General features: G+C 40.7%; 1 protein-coding gene across 6 annotated transcripts in view; it reads right to left on the reverse strand.

Moving 5' to 3' along the window:
- Positions 1-22600, reverse strand: part of CEP44 (centrosomal protein 44) — a 52585-nt gene that overhangs the window by 24751 nt on the left and 5234 nt on the right. For 5 of the 6 annotated variants that reach the window (XM_025202417.1, XM_025202418.1, XM_006022221.3 and 2 more), the window contains exons 2-6: positions 10997-11146; positions 7634-7781; positions 4623-4769; positions 3731-3838; positions 1229-1360 (exon numbers count right to left, since the gene is read on the reverse strand). In XM_025202417.1, coding sequence (XP_025058202.1) covers positions 1229-1360; positions 3731-3838; positions 4623-4769; positions 7634-7781; positions 10997-11085 — 624 coding nt within the window. In that variant the 5' untranslated portion in view covers positions 11086-11146. Of the gene's footprint in view, positions 1-1228; positions 1361-3730; positions 3839-4622; positions 4770-7633; positions 7782-10996; positions 11147-18006; positions 18166-22600 lie in introns of all 6 variants that reach the window. The other variant, XM_025202416.1, reaches the window with a different exon arrangement.

Here is a 22600-nt window from a genome sequence, read left to right on the forward strand (position 1 = left end):
TTCCTGCTGCCCCTCCCACTCCGCCCAGGGTCAGAGCCAGGAACTCCATGCCTCCAGGCAGCAGCTCCAGACACCCCACTAGCCTCCACACTGCCACCGTCCCTCCTCCTGCCCCCCACTCCGTGTGTGGCTCCCACCACCCACCCTCCCCCAATCGGTTTTTACTGACTTACGCTGAAAAACAGGTGTATATCAGTGAAAGATGAATAACTCCAATAAAAAAATCCAGTAATTTACCAATGAAATTCAGTAAAAACTGAAAATACGGAACACTAATTTTATTATAACTACTGAGGCACTGGTAGGCTTCCAAATTGCTTTAACATAGTAAGTGTATCAATAAAACATTTTGTTGCATGCGTCTGTATTTTATATGTGCACATATACACGCACACACGTGCATATACACATGTACGTACATGTACACACGAACATATTCAGCATATACATATACACGCGCGCGTGCGTGCACTTCTTTTTACTCACTGAAAAACACTGACTTGGGGTTTTTTAATCAAATAATTTGGCATTTTTTAAAATCAGAACTTGCAATTTTTAAACAGAGAAAACCAGGATCCCTGGTGATGAACCACATATATGAATGATTCTTCCTTCAAGGATTATTGTATATACTCCCTTATAAAAAAAAAGTCACTAGTTATACATTAGAAAAATACCTACTAGAAATGAGTCAGCTGATTGCAATATGGTTTTGGGGAACCTGGGAATGCTTTATGAAATCACAACTGCCAATCACATGACTACTCCCACCTGTTTCCTGAAAATTGTTCTGTTCTTTATTACCACTGTTCTCTAGCCATCTTTTTGATACCTACAGGTCAAGTTTAAAATTTTGAATACTTACATTTTTTGGCTGTGGGCAAGAATTACCCACTCTGGTTTGAAAGTGAACAAGCAGGCACAAGAACCTTCCTGCCACTGCTGCCCGTCTTCCCAGCTGCAAGGGGAAAGTGTCTGTAGCTGGCACTTCTCCCCGTGGCAGACCGCAGTCAGAATTTGTCCTTGCAGTAACACTGGAAGAATGCCTGCATAAGCAGCCCCCGCTACTACCACTGATGGACCAGATCCATAAGTTCTGCAGACTGAATCTGGGCCACAGGCTATAGGTTGCTGCCTCCTGCCTTACACTGATCGCCTTGAATATCACAGTACAAAGAAGGAAAAAAATTCCAAAATGAAGATATACATTTACTATTCAAATTCTTACTTGTTCACACACTTCCAAACTATCATCAGTTAGGTCAGATTTTTCTTCATTATCTTCATCTACTAAAATAGTTGAATCATGGGCATGCACATTAATTTCACTTGCTGGGTGACGCTCCACTTGAGGTTTCTTCTGAACATCACAAGAAGAAAAGAATAATCATTGTATCACTTAACTGTAGTAACACATATTCATACTAAATCCATATAAAATATGCTGCTTTTAAGATCTCCTAATTTAACATTAAACTATTTTGCTATCAAGCATTTTGGTCTCACATTGCTGTAAGACACCAAAAGCAATTATTATATTGGAATAATAGGATAAAATTTCTCTTATAGCCAGAGTCAATAACTTTGCATACCTCAACAACTTAAATGAGTCTAGTGATAAAGACTAAATCCCTGGACAACTGTACCTGAAACTGCAATAAAAACAACCTCATAATTAAATACAGGCAGTCCTCAACTTAAGACGTTTCAAGTTGCAATGAACAGCATTTACAGTGTTTATAAATGGACACCCTGTTTCAACTTTCTGACATCAGTTTCAACTTTACAATGCTTGATCCAACACAATGCTACGCCACGCTGCATCACCCATCTCCCTGGAGAACATCTGTCCAAAACTTCCTTGGATGCTTCCTTTAAGAAAGCGGACAAGACTCCAGAAAAACCTGCCACCATGACTCCTGAGAAGACTACAGCCAACAGCCCTTCAAAAAGTCCAGCAAAGTCACCTCAAAGAAGTCCTTTCAAATCTATATGATTGCTATTCACAATATAAATACATTAATGTAGCTATATTACTCATCTATAATTGATCAAGTACAAAATTCTGGGTTATTTTTGGTGAAAAATAGGGTATTGGGCCTTGGTTCTGGAACCAATCCCCCATTTATAACATTGTTCCTATGGGAAAATCGGTTCCAAGTTATGATGTTTCGACTTAAGATGCAGTTTTCAGGAACCAATTGTGTCATAAGTCTGAGGACTGCCTGTATTCAGAAGGCCTTATGACATATACTGCCTCCCAAGCCAGTAAAAGTAATACATTATCACCTTTTCCCTGACATAGTTAAAAAAATTGCTTGACTAGCTATACTGGGGTTTTGGGGGGCATGGGGGGAGGTTTTTAATTTTTTGTTTGCTTTGAAGAACTTGTTGAGGGAAAACAAAGACAAAAAGAGGAGTTTCGTAATTCTTTCTGAGCAATTTCAGCTCTTTTGTATGTTCAGTCTCTAATACTTGCAAGCTTCTCTCTACTGCTTGACAATTTTATACATGAGATCGAACTTAATCATGTGAAGTCATGGATAAAGGCATTCTCTTTGACAGCTAATTCCTGTCCCAATAAAGAGAACAGTTATAAAACTGTACTCTATGCAATGGTGATCTAGTAGAAAGAGAAAAGAGCCTCAAGATTATGTGCTTGTGGTGATGCACTTTCTGTAGTGATACTGCATTTTGTGTAGATTAAATTACTGCAGATGTGAAACATCACATCTAGATACAAGTTGTAATAATAAAGTGTGACAGTTGCATATGTCAACCACTGCTGCCAGATCTCAGTCCAAAAGAAGTGTGTACAATCCTCTGACTAGTCACAGATAGAAGTAGGCATGTTCCATCTCCCTCCCCCTACCTTAAATAGTGAAGGGTCCAAAAAGATTATAGATCAATTTAATATAATGGAAAGAGTTGAAGAAGATAAGCTCTTCCAAGTATTTCCAGGTGTTTCTACTAGCACCTTATCAGCCTTGCTTAGGTTCACTTTCAGATAGCAGTTGTTCAATGCCTCAATAAAGTTAGCAACTGAATGAAGATATTATCCAAAGCTCACTATGTTCACTCAAAAATATTCCACGAGCTCTGAGGAAACAGGGAAATTACATCTGTATTTAATCATCTGTGGCCCACAAATTTCAGCCTCTGTTAACAGTTTTTTCAATGGCTTTGTTGTGGATAACAGAGGGAGACGAACACGCGTTGCAGGACATCATGAGTGTGGCTTTGGAAAGGGAAGGACAGGCTTGTAACAACCATCAACTTTCAGAATAAGGAAGATCTGAGCTCTTTCAAAGTGCATTAATTCTTCCCTAAAGTCTCTTGAAAAATAGACAGGAACATATTGTGAACAATAGTACTAAAGGTTACAGAAAGCAAACAGGAAGAGATTTTTCATTAAAAAATAAGCATTACATACACTTCATTTTAACTGAAGTTCTTCCTTTATGTGCCATATGCTCCATGGTGCAGTTTGATGTCAGGGTTATAGTTTCACTTCATCAGTTTCTCTCTCTTTCCCACCCCTTTTTGGGGAGGGGGGACAGGACTCACTTTAAAGCTTAATTTAAGTGAAAGCTTATATATTCTAGGAAGGTACTGCCTTTCTGAACCTCCTAATCACCCTGATCTGTTTTATAAACATCCCCCCCCCCCCCCCCCCAAATTACTTGTGTTTACATAAACAACAAAAATAATTTCCCTTTCATTTACATACCTCACTGGAATCCACAGTCCTGACAATAGGATCAGCCAAAAGATTCTCACAACTGGCTAGTGGTTCAGATTTAAAAGACCTGGTTCTCTTCCTTCTTTGTGATTTCGCCTTCGAAAATAGAAATATATCAACAAAACACTCTTGTACTATTAGCCTCAATCTTCTCCTGGAAGAAGGGCATACCGTATTTTCTCTCACACAACACGCACCCACATTTAATACACACCTTTTCTTTTGAAAGGCAGAAGAATGAACAAGAGATTTTTTTTTTCTAGTTATGGATGCAAAAGCTAATTTTCAGATAACTCTCCCCCCGTTACCTTCATGACAAAAGTTAAATCCCTAGCTGTAAGACCCATGGGTAATTCTATGATTTAGAAAAGAATTAAAGAGTATGAGCAGAAGAGGTTATAAAATAGACCAGGAGCAGTTAGCTCAGAACAATATTGCCCTAAGAAAAAAGTTAGATTAGTGGAACATCAAGACCATTTAAAAGGAGGCAGGACTGTTAACACCTGTAGAGAGGAAGAACAAGGAGTCATTAAGCTGACTGACTCCTTCAGCTTCCTGAACAGTAATACCACAGCTGCTGCACTATGAAGCAGGAATCAAATTAAGGTACTTCCAACTCAGGGCATAAAATCTGCTTCTGCATTTAATACACACACCTCCATTTTGATAGGCTGATGGGATGTCTGTCAGCACCCATTCATACCAAATTTGTAAGGGATTAGGATTCTACCCCCAAGTCTTTCTTCAGGGATCCTTACTGCAGCTCATATTTATATTATTACTATTTATAGTAATGCTAACTGCATGTTATAGACAAACAAACAAAAATCTTTCCCATGTTAGTCAAAAGTCAAAAACTGCAGTATCACCTGCTCAGTACCTTATTCAAGTTACTTAACTCTCTATGCTTTTTCATCACAATGCTGATAATGTCACAAACAACCTGTATTTTCCTTTCTGCAAAGCCACACTGGAGAAATTGTTGCTTTGTTAAAATAGGTTTGTATTGAAAATGATCTCGAAGAAACTAAAAAAAAAATAAAAAAATAATTTGCATCCAAACCATCATAATTGATTCTCAAAAACCAACTTTGTTATTTAGGTTATTGCCCTCATCTCCCCCTCTTCTGCAAAGAATCTCTCTCACATGTTGTTCATACATTATTCTTTCCAAGCTTATCCCATAATTATAATTCCCAACATATGCCATTCTAGCAGGTATCATGCATTTAAGTCACTCATTAATAAGAAGTTCATAAATATTAATATAAACAACTGCTAATATATTAATAAGTAACCAATTTAGCTTGGAAAGTGCCTTTGGAAAGTTCCAAAAATATGACAGCACAGTAAAAATAATGTTATTTGTTTTCCACTCTATTTTCTAAAGCAATGTACTTCACTCCAGAATTAAATACAATTTCACACAACACAAAAATATTACAAAGTATGCATTTATGCAAACAAACCCTTTTGGATTAAATATTAAGCTCTGTAAATGTCAAACATTTTGAGTCTAAGTACAGTAATATCAGTTGATTATTGCAGCAATACCAGATGCATTCACAAACATGAATACTGCAATCAAAGTCGTTAACTAGATATCAATCACAGAAATGGATCTGTACCTATCTAAAACCCCATAACCGTGACTCCACTTCTGAAAAAGAAGACTTTATGAATTGCTTTAAATAAGATAAAACCACATACCTATCATTAACCCAAGTATAAAATGTATTTGATGATACCTGCATATTCTATAAATGTGATAAATCCATATTTCATTTTGTACAGAAAAGAATCCAGTTCCACTTTCTAGACATGATACAAAAATCAGCACTAATCCTTGTAATCTTTCATATTTATAGTTAAAACTCAATAACTGAAAACTGGGATGGTTTAAAACTGAATACCTTCTATAAAGAAGTTTACAAAGAAATAAAAGACAAGTTGATCCACTCAATTCCAAGTATAAAGGCACTCCTATTTAGGAAAGTTAGCCAAGAACTGCAATTCATTTGAATCAAGTTCTAAGGAATGGAATCTTGGATTTTCATTAAAGCAGAACATAAGAACTGCAAACATGATTGAAAGATTGAAATATACAGTCTGTTCTTTCATTCAGCAAAAACACAGCTAGCTACAAATTGAGACTAAGAGACTTAGAATCTAATCTTATAAACCAATTAAGCCAACATTAAGCACAAGTATCCATCATTGACTTTATTTTAATTTAAAGAATAAAAACAGTTACCAGATATGCTGGGTTATCCTCCAGTTAACAACATAAACTTGGAAGGTTAGACAATCAAATCAGGAAAAAACAAACAAGCAGACAAACCCTGGTTAGACACCTGTAAAAATAGTCATAGTTCCAATGGCACATCATTAGCTCTCCTGTAAAAAAGACTAAATAAAAATAGCAACACGCCTTGAAAATCAGGTTACTTTGGACCAAAGTGGGAAAACAAGTTCCAGAGACCTGATACCGTCACAGAACAAATGCCCTGCTAGCTGTTGCTTCTCTTTTTATAGGAGCACCTATACACAAGCATTCAATGCTCTCATTGATACAGCCTGCTCAATAACACATGCCACTGTATTCTGCTCCAGCTTCAGTTTCCAACTAAACTGGAAACCCCTAGATAAACCCTTAAATTGGAAACTGCTAAATAGGTTAAATGCAATCCCTAGTGCATTGCAAATTGGTAACCCCACTGCAAACAGTCACAAGGTTTACATCCAAACTTTCTCTGCCACAGTCAGTTTGTGAAAAACCATCTCATCTACCATTTTGTAAATCCATCAAACAGCACCAGTAAGGCATGGAGATAAGTCTTCAACAAAAACAACAGTCAGCCATATTTTACAAACTTTGATAACCGATGGCAGGCACATACTGTCACCCTGTCAGTCACAGAGACTGACAGTCTCTGCCATCACCTCCAGCTGCTTATGACAGCCCACAATCAGCTCTTTGTGCCTAGATTGAGCTTCAGCTTTTCTTTAATTGGCACACAAGACCGAAATGCATTTTAGTATTTACAATAGCAAAATCGGATTCCTTAAATTGTAATCTATGTGAAATGTTTCTATTGTATATTCTCTCTAAATTATACCTCATTTGGTCAATGTTATTCAATTTTCTATACTCACTGTGAGGACTGAGAGAAAACAATTATAAACAGCAAATTGAAATTATTTATTATAATTATTACAGAACTAGATCAACAGTTAATAAGGATATGCAAAAAGTAATTTTATGTTAGGCTTATAAGAAATAAAATTTTCATCAAGAACATCAGAATGATTGAATTTGTAAATACTCCAGGTACTGACATCATAATGAAAGACATTTCATCATAAAAACCTCAAGAATGATTCTTTACAGAATGAACAATTACTAAAAAGTTTCATTTCAGCAAATTCAATAAAATATATTCTCATTCAACTGTGGCTGCTCAATTTACAGTACTGCACAATGAATACTTTACATGTACTTCCAGACCTACAATCTGCAAATACCAGATGTAATTTTGCTGATATTACCACTGTCAAAAACTGAAGTTTGACTAATATATTGTATCCCAGTTTCATTAAGATATAAATAAAAATTTGGAGCTGCCACTTAGTCATTGCTCATCTGAAATCCTGACCTAGACACCAAGGATAAAACACATTAAATACACTTTACAAGAGGTCAACTGTTTCTAAATCAAGCTAGCAAGTTTAGACAAAACCTCTTGCTCAAAATTTACCAAATAATTGCAACACTGATTTTCATTGCCAAAATTGTATTAGCATGTGGAGAGTCATAATAGCAAGTTAACAATGTAATTATGAGACATGCACAAAACTTGTTTTCCAAGTCAAAGAGCAAAAAGTCAGTACCTTATAAATAGTTTCAATGAAACGCAAGTCACTTTTTGCTGTGAGCTCCACATCAGACTCCACCAAAAGTTCTGCTATGTAGGTTGAGAAGGATGTGAAAGAATAGCTGATTATGGGTAAAAAGGCAGCTGGAGCACCCTTTACCAAGCTGTTGGGGGAAAACAGAAATATTTACCACAGTAAACAGAGATAATATCACTTGGTATAATTTGGTATAGTAATGCACCTTGCAAGTTGCATATTATGCTTCTCATAGCATATCCAGATTTTGTAGAATCTCAGCCCAATCTAGTCTTCTTGGTTGCTGAAATTAACTTTCCAAATGTGAATCAGTGGTATCCAATTTGGATATAATCAGGCTATCTGCCCAAGTCTGCAGGTAGCCTGAAACACTGATGCTCCTATCGCCTATGAAGTGCAGTGTTAACTCAAAAGAATAATATTGACAAGGAACAGTTGTTTAAACTCATGATCATTTAAGAAGACAGAACAGAGTAGACAGCAGGAGTGAAGCATACTCCTTCCTACCTCTCTAGAATAAGCATCATAGGAGAGAGGCAAATGACTAGAGCCTCTTGGTTGATATAGCATAGGATTTAGGATGAAAGTTCAGCTCTCTAGGGCTGAAAGACTGATTCTCAACCAGGGTGCCTAGGCACCCTGAGGTGCTGTGAGGTGTGAAGAGATAAATGAAAGCTCAGTCTCGCCTCCGACTGGCCACTGCCTCACTCCCACTCTCTAGTGCCCTCGCAAGGAAGTAAACACTGTAATAAATACTTTTTAAATGGAATGCTGCTCAATTCACAAAAATGTATGGAGCAGTGCCTCAAGTCTAAAAAGATTGAGAACCACTGGATTAGAATATGGAGGTTTTGTTACACCCTTTTTAGCATGTGTAGAGGCTTGCATATGGTATTCCATGACGAACCAGTTAATGACAGCAACTCTAGCTTTTTTAGTCTGCTTCAAATTAGACAACTGGAAGTGTCCTTAATTAAGCCCCACTGAATTTTAATACAAGGAACAGGTTTTAAACCCCAGATATTTCACTTCTTGCATATGGCAGAACTCCTGATTGGTACAAAAAAGGGAAAGAGATTTACTAATAACTGTTAGCTAAAATGACTAATATTAGCACCATGAGAAGAGAAGTAGATAGATATTATAGAAGTTCCCTCTCGCCTTTTGTAAAGAAAAACCAAGGGATGGTTGGATCTACTGTGCCCTTTGCATACTCAGTTAATGGGGCACAAAAACACCTAGGGCACAGCATCAGCACTAAAGAATTTTGTTATCCAAAATAACCTAATCTTGCGCGTGTATGTGCCAGAGTAGAACTTGAACATTGACATTTATTTCTCTCTATTCCTGGGCACCCTACATTTAGCGTTTCTGAAAAAGATGACCACACAACTTTTTATCTGCATTTCATTGTTGAACCTTGCATCTCAATTTATCTATTATGAGGCTTGTGCAATTTATTTAGCATTTCCGCTCAATTTGTAAAAAAATATTAAAACCTCAAAGGCTTTAAACATTTTTGCTTTATTTAGCCACTTAAGTGTATGGAACTGGTTAATGTACTTGAGATTTATAAAGACAGACCACGTACTGTTTTTTCCCTTGTGTACAAAATTCATAAACACAGATATAAATGAAAGAATTGCATTAGCTTTAAGATCAATTTAGATGAAAAAATCCAGCTGAACTTTCTTAAAGCCAAATGTGAAGTATCATTGTAAACAACTTCAGAGAAGCTTCCATCATGCACAGTGAAAACGTCCCCCTCTCCCCTCACACACACACACACACACACACACACACACACACACACACACACACACAAGATCTAACCACGACATTACAGGGAATGGGAAAAACATTAAAGAGAGGGTCAGATTATATTACCAAGCATGTCAAAATAAATACACCATATTTACTCAAATATAAGACGACTCTGAATAGAAAACACCTTCTCCCCATTAGATTCTATACACGAAAACTATAAATTTGTTATACTTTTCAAGGCTTATTTTCCCTTCATGATGATTTGGGAAAAAACCTTATCTTGGATTTGAGTGAAAATGGTACCACTAAAGGAGTGACAGTGTCGATTGACATAATGGTAAAGTGACTTTCTTTTAAGAAAAATTTAAAATGAAAGAAAAAAAATTGGCTCTAGACTGAATGCATATTAAGTATATTAAAAGATTATTTCACCCCCATCCTGAAAAAAGCTAGTATTTAATTTTTTTCAAACTTCTAACAGCTATGCCTGCTGGTTCTATGGGTTCCAGGGAAAAATCTCTCACACCCAAATCAGATAAGCTTCTCACTTGCTCATCACTTTAAACTCAGTGTGTTCCCCCGCACCAAGCCCAGCGCATGCCCAGAAGAGGCAGCGCCTTACTTGGATCTGGCTTGCCTGATGTCTGTATAGACTGGGCGCTTTAGTGGGGCTTTTTCTGGTGCTTTTATCTAATAGCTGATTGAATCAGCTTTACCTAAAAGCACCAAAAAGCACCACTGAAGCACCCAATCTATACAGATGCTGCACAGCCGGGTCAAAGCAACACACTGCTTCTTCTGGTAAAGCAGGGGGCTTTTTTAACATCTGTAAGCACCAATGCTAACTTTTTAAAAATAAATCTCAGCACTGCAACAACTTTGCTTATAGCTAAATAGTTAACACAAAACTATTGTACCATTTTCATGTGATCTTGATCAAAACAGGCCTAAAAACATGGTAGAACAGCAGTGCTCTCTCTCAACCAGTACAAGGAGACCAATGCCATATAACCACCTTGCTATACCTACTTTTAAGGTTAAATGACAACACTAAAAGCATTAGTGCTTGTTCTACTCTGCCATTCTCGCTACTGCAGCACTAGTGCTACTGTAGCTCTGGGAGACTTTCCACATAAATATGTAATAATTCCTAAGCAAACATTCTGCTACTAGGATGCTTTTATAGTAGATTTCACTTTCCTCTAAAATGTCCTAAGTCAACTGCAAAATTTTGTACTGCTAAAGAGAGCAGTAATACCCATCAGTCCAAAATAATGACTCATTTCATACACTCTGAAACATATGCTTTGTCACCAGAATAACTCATTTATTAAACTCTCAAACAGTAAAGACTTTAAATTTGACAACATACTTTAAAAGCAATTAGAATATCTGATGAGGCATCTACCATACTTACCATTAGCAACAAAATTCAAAGGCCAAAATTGATGTATTAAGTTCCTGGGGGTTTCTTGTTTGTTTTGTTTTTATTAATAGTTACCAACACACTACTTATATTCTTGCCATCACAGTGATGGCGTAAAAATGTATTTAAGATGTTTTATTGCCTCTTACCCTGCATAATCCACATCTCTAGGATAGTTTAACAAGCGAAGTCCTTGTTCCATCTTGCGCAAACTTCCCTTTAAGTCTCCTGTAGCCATTTGTTAAAATAAAGCTCTTATTTTGGCTTATTAGGCAAGCTGAATTCAGGATATCCTTCTCCTTAGAAAGAAAAAAAAAGACAATTATGAAGTGCAATAAGATTACTAGCGAGGTATATACTTTCTATTCTAGACACTGCTCTGTTTGACAGTATATAACATTTCCTAATATGATATTCAGCCAAGATACTGTACAAATTAACATCTGTCATCTTCTTAATTCCACTAAGTCTGCCAGCAAACTAGAATAAATACTACTAAAAAGGAGTTTGAATTCCCTGGTTGGGTTCTTCCTTTGCAATTAGATAGATCTGCTGGAATTAATACCTATAATTTATCCATTCTTGGGAAGTATACCACTGAAGTTTGAAGAGAGATCTATAAAACCAGACCTTTTCTTGGAAACAAAGGAATTTTTAACGGGCAGAAGAGATGGTAAAAAAAAAACAGGCACAGAAGACGGCAAGTCAGAAGTGAGGGGCGCTGGGTCAAGATTGGCAGTTGATGTTTGCAAATGGGTTCCGATACAAAAAAAGGTTGAGAACCACTGCTTTAAATGACACAACAAACATCTAGAGAAGAAACTGACAGAACGGCTATAGCAGGAAGGGGCAAAATATGGCCCATGGGTAGGCAATTTCACCCAGCCCACCAGCACCCATGAATTGATTTTACCCTGACCAACCCATGCGCTTCGTGCAGGTCCTGGGACTCCTCTGGGAGTGGAGGGGAGCCCTGCCCCATTCTTCCCAGCTGAGTACCAGGACCTGCACATGGCGTCAAAGAGCAGGGAAAGCTGCTGGCTCCATTGCATAGGCCTTCCCTTGGTAATGCAGGAATGTTGGGAGCTGCATGTGCACCACCAGGAGCCCTGCATGATAGAGACAGACTGGCCTAGCGGCGCTCCTTGCCACCACATGCAACTTCCTGACTGGAGCCACATGCTTCCAGGTGGCGGCACCTGCCATGAGCACCCCGGGGGCTCATTGCCTGCTGCTGCCACCAGCAATAGAAGCTGTGCACCATGGTGGACGGGTAGTGTGTGGGAGGTGGGTTCCCAACCCCCACCTTATACCCCAGAAACCCCACACACCCACATCCTGCCCCCACAACATATACATATACCCCTGCAACATACCCTGCACCCCTGACACACACAGCCACATCCCCTCACAAACCCCACACCCACACAGCTCTCCATACACACAAACCCACTACCCCAACCACACCCCACACACAGTATACAAGATTAAGACTTTGAGCTATTATACAGTCACCTCTATATACACTATGTAAAACACAAATCATGTAAAAAATATTTTATGTAATAAAATTAAAATATGTTTTAGGAGGTGTTTGACTTTTAGTATATGATTTGTTTTATTTCTGGTTTCAAGATGGCAAACCCTCCCTCCCAAAAGGAATACTTTTGGGGGCAAGGAGAGGGACTTCCAGTGGCAAAGATCAGGGGTTAGGGGTGGGACTTATGGTCCCAAGATGATGACCAGGGGGCAGGGCACCTGTCCAGGGGTGGGGCTACTCTTGCAGCCCTTGACAGCTCACCAAAACTAATTAAGCAGGCCTCCAGCCAAAATAATTGCCCATACCTGTGCTAGAGAGAGATTTGCCAGAGGAATATGCCACGCCACAAGAATTATTTTACACCTGAAAGAAGGTGAAGCAGAGTGGCACCTTACAAAGTACCTAATTCAGAGAGGCATAAGCTTTCATAAGCAACAGGAAAAAAGGAAGGAAAGAAGAGATGGCACTGCTGAGAGAGACAAAGGTGTTAAACAAAGCGGTAAAACACCGAGGTTATAGAAGCTAGCCCAAGTAATGAGATAAGAGTAGTCTCTGTGTGGACCATACTTAACACAATCAAGTCCTCTGAAGATTTCTTTTTTGCAATTTTGCATTCAAGTTTGTTTTTTAAGAGCAGCTACTCTAAAGTCAGTGGTGCAATGTCAGGGGATTAAGCCCACAGAAACTATTAACAGATGCTTAGCTCACTTAATGCATCGATTAATGCAGGGGCGGACAAAATGTGGCCCGCGGGCCAGATCCGGCCCACAGGGCCCCTAAAAAATTTAGAAAATTCATATTAATCTGCCTCAGCAGCAAGTCAAAGGAGCCAGGGGTAGTAGGACCCAGGGGAAACCTCAGCAGGACTGAACAGCCCAGTCCTGCTCACACCTAGCCATTTCACTCCCTTCCTGCCCCCACCCTGCTCCACACCACATGGCTGCATCACCAGACCGGGGAGCACTGGGCCACGCTGGTACAGGGTGTGTATGTGTAGGCAGGGGCAAAGTCCCACACCCCCCCCACCATACACATGCTCCCACACCCCCGTTGCACTGCCATACATGCAGACCACCCACATCCCCTCACACTACCCAGGCACCCAGCCCCTCAAACCCCATACCTACACACATCCCACATACCCACACGCCTTTCTCATCCCACATACCCACACACCTATACCCATCCTCCTTCCCCACAATATACAAGAGTAAGACTTCATTTTAAGCTACTGTGACCTCTATGTACACTACACTAACACATGTAAATCAGGACAAACATTTTTTGAAACCAAATTAATGAATGCTGTAGATGTTTGCTCTTTAGAATATAATTTGGTATTTTTCTGGTTCCGAGACAGCAAAACCTCTTGCTGAAAGGAGTACTTTCAGGGGCAAAGGGAGGGACTTCTGGTCACAAGCTAGTGACCAGGGATGGGGCATTTGTCGAGTGGGGCTACAAATGTGGCCCTCAACAGGCCTCATTCATGTTCATTCACATCTCATTCATGTCCACTTCAGGTATCCATGGTAACTAGTGGATGGCCATCCTCCACTCTGCTTTTGCTTTGGATGGGGAACTCGCTCTAGTTTCTTATGTTCCAAAGAAGTCCAAAGTTGTTCTGATGCTGTCAAGCATGCATCACGACCTGTCAGTGGGTGGAGAGCAAAGAAAGCTGGACATCATCCATGACTACAATAAAAACACGGGTGGGGTGGATAACCTTGACCACTTAGTCCATATGACCACCTGCAGATAGAAAATCAATGGGTGGCCAATGACACTAATTTTCCATATGCTGGATGCAGTTGCCATTGCCAGCCTCATCATTTGGCTAGGCCACAACACAAACTGGAAGCAAAGACCACGTTTAAGAAGACGGCACTTTTTTCTGCCGGAGCTTGGAGAATAGTTGATCGATGGACAAATAAAACAAAGAATGATGGATACACGTAATCTGTCTAAATCCATTAAGTCTGGTATGACTACCCGAAATTACAAATTGCCATGGAGCACCCTGGTAAAACCTTCTGCGAGCATGAGTGGACGCTGTGCTTTTTGTCCAAGGACAGATGACTGCAAAACCTGGAAACAATGCAAAGATTTAAGCGATCTGCTTGTGTGCACCACAGTACAACACTGCCGCTTTGTGAGGAATGCAATATTTAGTTAAAACAGTTAGGAAATGTTTTTTGGAAGTAACTAACTGTTAGTTTGAAAACAGTGTGAACTGCAGACTTGGCAAATTGTTCATTCATGTTTTGAAACGCTAAAAAAAAGTTTAAATTTTTTCATAGTTTTAGTTAAATAATATTTTGGGTTCAGAGCGTCATAAATACTCTTTCAAACACCAAAACTAATAAATAGTTTTTGGTACATTTATATTGTTGTCACTGGTCCCATTTTGTTCATGCGGGTGGAGTAACAAGTTACATCATGAGACCAACAGCAGTTACAGTTCCATGAGAACAGATGAGGGTTAAAATAAAGTTATGCACACCATGAGTTGCAAGTAATACCAACTACATACATTTTATTAATTAATATTTTCTAAGTGCTTAATTCAACTATAAACTAAAATATCTTATGCAAGTAAAGCTATGCACAAGATGAACTGTAACTAATACCAACTTTACACACTTTAATAAAGGACATTATAAAAAAGGAGTTTTCTGAAACTGAATGCTAACCTTGAGACAGACAGCTCATGCTAGGTATTAAATGCAAGCATGCTGCACCTACTTACAGAAGTTGCAGACATTCTCTGTTTCTGTGGGATGAACATTTGTCCCTACATTGAGGTGGCATGCTGAGTGTCCACCGAGTTTGTTGGAATGCTGAGGCAGTGTCTTGCCAAGGAGTAAAGATCTGGAAACTGTCACAGACAGAGTTCCAGAACACAGGCATCAGGCACCCTTTGACAAAGCTCACATAAGCAGCACGTTCAATGTCATTCTCTTTCCCCCATCTCAGGATTGCTTTCAGTAGTTTTGTGTCTAAACTTAGTAAAGGCACCTTGTTGGGATCTAAAACGCAAACAGCACTAAGGAAGGGGGCAGCAGGTTGTCTGAATGAACCAGCTCTGATGGTTCGTACCTGTAGTATTGGTTCCACTACACAGCTATTGCCGGGAACAGGTCCCTTCTCGACTGGTTTTCATGAGGGCAGCTTGACAGTTCTTGCAATACCTTGTCTGCGACCCAGTTTATCAAATCCATCAGCTTGTTGTGTACGTGGTAGATCACAGACTGCCAGCCTTCAAAACACATCAGGACCTCCATAAACCGGTGGCACTGTCAGCCACAAACGTCACTTGATCTTGAATATCACCTCAAATTGTGAAGCTTAAGCATGCATTGTGCACTGAGTTTGCTTTCCAGTTCCTCACTCACCAACAGCTGGTAGCACTGCATATACCTGGTGTGGTAACAGACTGCGATGAACCAGGAATTCCACTGTATGAGCACAGGCTCTGGTAGCAGTGGCACAGTACCATGCGAGTCCCCACTTTGATTGGTGATGGACTCCCTGTACCAAACCTTACAACCTAGGAAGTATTTAAAGGCTTTCTTGAAGGAACACTAGGCTTTCCACATCAGGGAAGTGTGTGCGCCCAACGTCACTTACTAGCGATAGAATATGAGCCCTGCAGATAACATGAACAGCGTTGGGCAGCATTCCTTGAAGCATATTGGATAACTCCTTGCACATGTACATGGCACTGTCAGACAGGAATGCTGAGATCTTGTTAAATCTATGCCATAGCTGACAAGTTTACCTTCACAATGGCTTGAGACAGTAGAAAAATTAGCAGATGTGATTGGTAGACAAGACTGGCTCAGCATGAAACACAGGTACATCCCAGTCTGTCCAGCTTTCCGATACAAATAAAATGTGCAGCACGTAGTTATCTTGAGGGTTGGTGGCTTCAGCAGCCACAACGGAAAAGGAATCATACTCTGCCAATGCAGCCTTTTTAGACTGTACATGAGAAGCAATCACTGCAGTGAAATAGTCTTGGTGAAGCTTGATGGCATGAAGAAAACTTCCAGCATTTGGTACTTATTGGTTCAGGTAATCCCTTAACTTTGGGTGGTCAAGTTTCTCCAGCGGAATGTTTGCCACTGCAAAAGCATCCACAAGGGAAAACGCCACCTCTTCCCTTGCCATGCTACTTTCTGTGGTCCTTTCAAATGGGAAGGACACGGGAGTATGCACGCTGCAGCAGCATATCTGTGGGCACTTGAAAAGCCAACACTAAAAGCCTACCACATTTCTCTGGTTGGCCCAAGACTGGCTCCTGGACTGAGCCTACGTGAGGGTCTCAGCCTCTGATTTGTACCCTCAGCCTTCAATTTCCCCTGTGCTTTCCACCCTTTTTTGGTCTTGTAGCTTTTGCTCCTCCTCCCCTTCTCCCCCCGCCCAAGCAAGCCTCTGCTTTTTCATGGAGCCTGCCTGAAATCACAGTTCCTGTGAAAATCACGTTGCAATTTTGGTAGGTTCCTACCTATAGACAGTGGTACTCAAACTTTTGGACTTGCAGGCCAGGTGACTGATGCTGGGTTAGTTCACAGGCCAGATTGAGCCGTTTACCAGGATCGGCCATGGAGCCTGGCCCTGCCCCCTTGTTGCCCCTCATGCTGGCATTTGGCCCAGGAGCTTGGCACTAAGGCCTTCTACCCCCATATATCTGTATGGAGCCTTGTGGGAGTTGTCACCACTCCATCCTGCTTCTGCATGCTGGAATTGAGCACTGGGGGCTGAAATCACCTGTGCTTGACCCTGTGTGCTGGGATCAGGCATCGAATCCAAAGTATAGGGCCCAGGAGTTTCCACAGGTCTGGAAATTTGGCAGCAAGGGAGATGTGGCACCATTCTAGCACTGCCAAATTTCTGGGGTTCAAATAAAAAATTTAAAAAAGGAAACTACAAAACATTTCTCAGAGACAAGCCTATGAACTCCATTTCAACCTCCTGGATACAAAAGTCATGGACTAAATATAGACATTGGATTTATGACACATTATAACCTGCCTGACATCTGACTCCCCAGGTACCTCTCCACTATTTAACTGCTACATTCATCCCCCTTCTACCCAGCCTGTCTCTCGCACACTGACTCTTCAATTTACATCTTCACTGACTGCCTCTCTTACATGCATACCAGCCCAGTCTCCAGCTTCTTTACTTTATTTCATGCAGGAAGAGCACACACCAACTGCAGAGACTTACTCAGCCTGACGAAGGGTTTTTAAACCCAAAAGCGTGCTAAAAAATTTTTTTCAACTATTTAAGTTGGTCTAATAAAAGATATCATATTCACCTAAAGAACCTCATCTGCCTGGGGTTCAAATAGAAGTTTTTCTATTATGCTGGGGAAAAGGGCTAGCTTTGAGTCCTAAAGTGCCTATGAAGTAGCAATCTGAGAAGTCTCTGAACTTCACATTGGAAAAGACCCGGGTAAGAAAGGCCTGCTTAGAAACTGACTTCTTGTTGTCATGTTTTTCCTTCTTATGTCCAAAATGTTTTCCCTTCATAGCTTGTACTTGCAAAAAGGTGAAAAGAGGGAATATCAACCAACTGTTGCTGTGACTCTGGGTGGTTCTACAACTTTCTCACCTGGCAAAATCATCTTCCACAGTGGTTTTACCATGTGCACCTCTGGACATATTTCCACTTTAGAGTCTCAGTCTGTTTGTCTCCAGATCTGCGAGGAAAACCGGGGAGTTGAACAGACCTCTGGAAGCTTCAGAAGACGGACAGTCACTCATCATAAAACTCACGTTCCATAAAAGGAGGAAAAACCAAGAGATGTAGATAGTTTCATAGTTTCACAGTTTCTAGGGTCGGAAGGGACCTGAACAGATCATCAAGTCCGACCCCCTGCCCAGGGCAGGAACAAGTGCTGGTATCATTATACCCCAGTCACCTATCTATCCAACCTCCTACCTTGGGGGTCTTCAAGACAGGACAGTACCACCTCCCTTGGGAGCCCATTCCAGAGCCTGGAAGCCCTAACCATAAAGTAATACCTCCTGATATCAAGCCTGAACCTACTCTCAATCTATTTGTGGCCATTATTCCTTATTATCCCAGGTGGTGCCCGGGGGAACAGAACTTCACTTATTTTCCGCTGGCCCCCCTGGTGAGTTTATAGCTGGCCACCAGATCCCCTCTCAGTCTTCTCTTGGGGAGGCTGAATAGATTCAGGCCCTTCAGTCTATCTTCATAGAGCCTGGCCTGCTGCCCCCCTACCATGACAGTGGCCCTCCGCTGGACACTCTCAAGGTTAGCCACATCCCTCTTGAAGTGTGGCACCCAGAACTGGATGCAGTACTCTAACTGTGCCCTGACCAGAGCCACATAGGGGGGAAGGATCACCTCCCTGGACCTGCTTGTGATGCATCTGTAGATGCATGACAAGGTGCGGTTAGCCTTACTGACCACTTCCTTGCATTGGCGGCTCATGTTCATCCTGGAGTCAACAATGACTCCAAGATCCCTTTCAGCCACTGTGTTGTTGAGAAGGGTGTTCCCTAGCCTATAGATATGTTGCAGGTTTCCTTCTCCCTAGATACAGGACCCTGCACTTGAGAATAGAATGAAATTCAACACAGACATCTGAGATCTTTCTCCCTCCTTTTCTTCAAGATTTTGTATTCTCAGATGGCAATAACTACTGCAACGCTTCAGCAAAGCCAAGATTAGAACCCAGGAACTGTGCAGTTTCAACCTCTGAAACAGCCCAATTAAATGAAAATACATTTTCAGTTTTAAGTTTCTACTCAACATCTGAGAAAGGCTTTCGGCACCTTCTTCAGAAAAGTTTGAGAAGGCTTGCATTTAAGGAACTGGATCACTAGACTACCCTGCTAGTAACTGGCAGGGCTGGGTTTGAGCACCAAGCTGTAAGCAAACTGACAGTGCATCATTAAAGATGCATGACCCTTTCTTCACAGCAGAAACAGACCTGCATATTCCCCACCCTTGCTTCCAACACAAATGTCTTGTCCTCCGCTACACTTTGAAAACAGAAATTGGCCAATAGCTCACTGCTCCCAAACCCCAACTGAATACAAATGGCCTTTGGTTCAGGACTCTGGATACACTATTTGAAAAAAAACCCAAGAAAAATGATTAGCAAACTGCCAGCCTCCCTCTATCAATACTATGTGAACAGGTTTGCTTAAAGAAAGAAGGAAGCAGGTTTCCAAAAGAAACATTTTGAGAATGTACAACATCAAATTATAAAAGATGGCACTTTCCTTTATTACGCTTACTTACTATACATTTCAATCTATGTAACAATCCTTAATGCAAAATTGTAAGCAACTTCCCCCGAAAAATACATTACATTCTCAAAAAAATCACATAGTAAAAAGGAGACCATTTGCAAATTACTGAACTTGGCAACTCAGAAAATAAGCAAAACAAAAGCAACTTTTCTTCATTTATCAGCAGTAGTTATGGCTAATTAAAATGATAAATTTTCTATAATTCATTTGTTTAAGTGAGATTTAAAAATCTACTAGTTAAGATTAGAGAAGTCCATAATTTTTTCTTGAATCGTACTATTTTAAGGAAAATTCGTTTTCTATCATTTATGGAAAGCTTTCAAAGACATGAACTCAGCATAACATCATTAAGTTTGATAGTCTTGAGTCCAGAAACAGAGAGTTCCAATGTCTCTTCTTGTGCTTACTGCTTTGCCAAGTGACTTAAATAAGAACACAGTCAGTTCTGTAGTAATTCAGAAACTTTATACACAGAAGCAAAAACTTCCAAAATCATGCTGTTTGGGAAAACTACAGATAAAAGTGGTAGAAGGGAACTGAAGTTACTAGTAGGGGAGGAAGACTCCTCTGTATAAAGAGGCTCAGTGCAAATAACAGCAACCCTGCCTCTTTTTCCTGCAGCAACCAGAAAACTTGAGGGTGAAAGTAACAAGGGGTGTTGTCTACACGTGCCCCACACAGCACAGTTCTTACTGCACCATCATTTAGTACTTGCTTTAGGGAGAACTAAATGACAGCGCAGTAACAGCCATTACTGCACCGTCCAGGAGGCGCATGGTTATTTTTAACAGCTCCATCACCACAGTGCTATACATAGCAAGGTAGCTCATCGCTACAGTGACGTAGCATTGGTGTCATGGTTTGTGCCCGTTGATGCTATGTCGCCATAGCAGTGAGCTATGTCACCATAGTGCATCACTTCAGTGACATAGCATCACATGTAGACACGCCCAAGGAGCTCTTCCCTGTGATATTCAATACGAGAGTAAACAGGAAAGACCTATTTTTCACATATCGTTTGCAGCACCCAGAAGCCCCTGGAGGGGCAACATAATCATTCACACTGACTTCTGCTTAGTGGGCCTGAGACTTTAAGGTTGAGTTCCCATTACAAGGTCTGGAGACAGCATGCAAAATCCCCAGCTACTAGTAAACCTGAGCAGACATTGCTTGCAAAGGCCATGCCAGTTCAACATCTTTATATCTCCTTTGACTGATAGGTTTTGTCTTTCTGTTGGCATGTATCTAAGAGTTTTTCAAAACCTGGGAAACAATAGTAAATTTTCAATAATACAACTTTAACAGCAAGGTGCTACTAATATTTTTTTGCTAAAAATTTCAGGAGACAGCTCAGATTGCCCACTGGGGTAATTCAGACACCAGGCTGCTGTACTGAACCCAGCCTTCAGATGCAAGCTTAGTGGAGCTAAGGAGCATCCAGATACTTGTCTCCCACTCAGGCATCACTAGCACACCACCAGGTGATAGTATTACTTCTTGTGGTGTCACACCTGCAGATCCAAGCACCGGTCTATCACATTTCCCCAAAAGGTTAAGCATACCCTCACCAGAGCATATGCTCTAATATAAAACTAGTTTTAGAACTGCATTAGAGAAAAAGCAAACAGCATAGATTTCGCAAAGGAGCTTCCTGACTATAAATTACTTTGCTCAAAAGAAACACAGACTAGATAAAAATACTGTAAGGTGCATACATAACTGGTTGGATCATCGTATTCAATAAGTAGTCATCAATAGCTCAACATCTAATTGACAGAAGGTATCAAGTGGACTTCCCTAGCCATCTGTCCCAGGCCCACCATGGTTAGGGACCTACCAAATTCATGCCAGAAGTGGGGTGCGCAGCAGCTCCTTTAATCTTTCATATTCCCCAATGTGTCCCTCCCTACCCCTCATTGGCAGAGGGGCCCCACCACTCACTCCTGATTGACAGTGAAGTGAAAACTATGGTTTTAAACATGGTGCGGTTTTTGCCTCCCCACCAGTCACCAACAAGCATAGGTGCTACTGGGGCCCCTCAGCCAATCAGTAGTGGAAGGCAAAAATGGTACTATTTAAAACTGCAGTTTTAGCCTATCAGGAGCAAGCTGCAGTTGTGGCCCCTCCACCAATCAGCAGTGGAGGGGCATGTGGTGGAACCTCAAGATTAAAAGAGGTGCAGTGCACCACACTTCTGCCGTGAATTTGGTAGGTCCCTAACTATGGTTTACATCCTTATTAATGATCTGGACAATGGGTCTGAGTGCATGCTTAGCAAATTTGCAAATGGGTGGAGTTGCAGATAACTCCAGAGGGTAGGGCGAGGATTCAGAATGACCTGGACTAACTGCAGAAATGCTCTATAATCAAGCAGATAAGAATCAACAAGGAAGTGCAAAATCTGGCAATTGAGATGAAATAACTGCATGCACAAAAACAGATTGAAAATGACTGGCTGGGCTGCAGTATGGTAGAGAAGGACCTGTTTACAGTAGACTGTAAGCTGAATGAGCCAAGCATGCTCTTGCAGCAATAAAACATGAAAGCATACTAGGCTATATCAACAGGACTGTCCCTTGCAAATCAAGGGAAGTGATTCTTCTGCTCTCTTCACTACTGGTGAGGCCTTACTTGGAGTACTATGTCCAGTTTTGGGTCCCTCACTTTAAGAAGTTTATGAACAGTTGGGAAAGAATCCAGCACAAAGCAATAAAAATGATTAGGGGCCTGGGAGTCAAGAATTAATTAGGAAAGGCTGAAAGAATTGTTATTTAGTCTGGAGAAGAGAAGATTTGGGGGGGGCAGGATTTGATAACATTCTTCAGCTACCTAAAGGGTGATTACAGAGGGTAGAGATGGGCTTTATTTCATGACGGTAGGGGAGAGGGGACTAAGAGCAATGGCATCAAGCTTCAGCA

The sequence above is a fragment of the Alligator sinensis genome, unplaced genomic scaffold (genome assembly GCF_000455745.1).
Source record: "Alligator sinensis unplaced genomic scaffold, ASM45574v1 scaffold211_1, whole genome shotgun sequence".
Lineage (NCBI taxonomy): Eukaryota > Metazoa > Chordata > Crocodylia > Alligatoridae > Alligator > Alligator sinensis.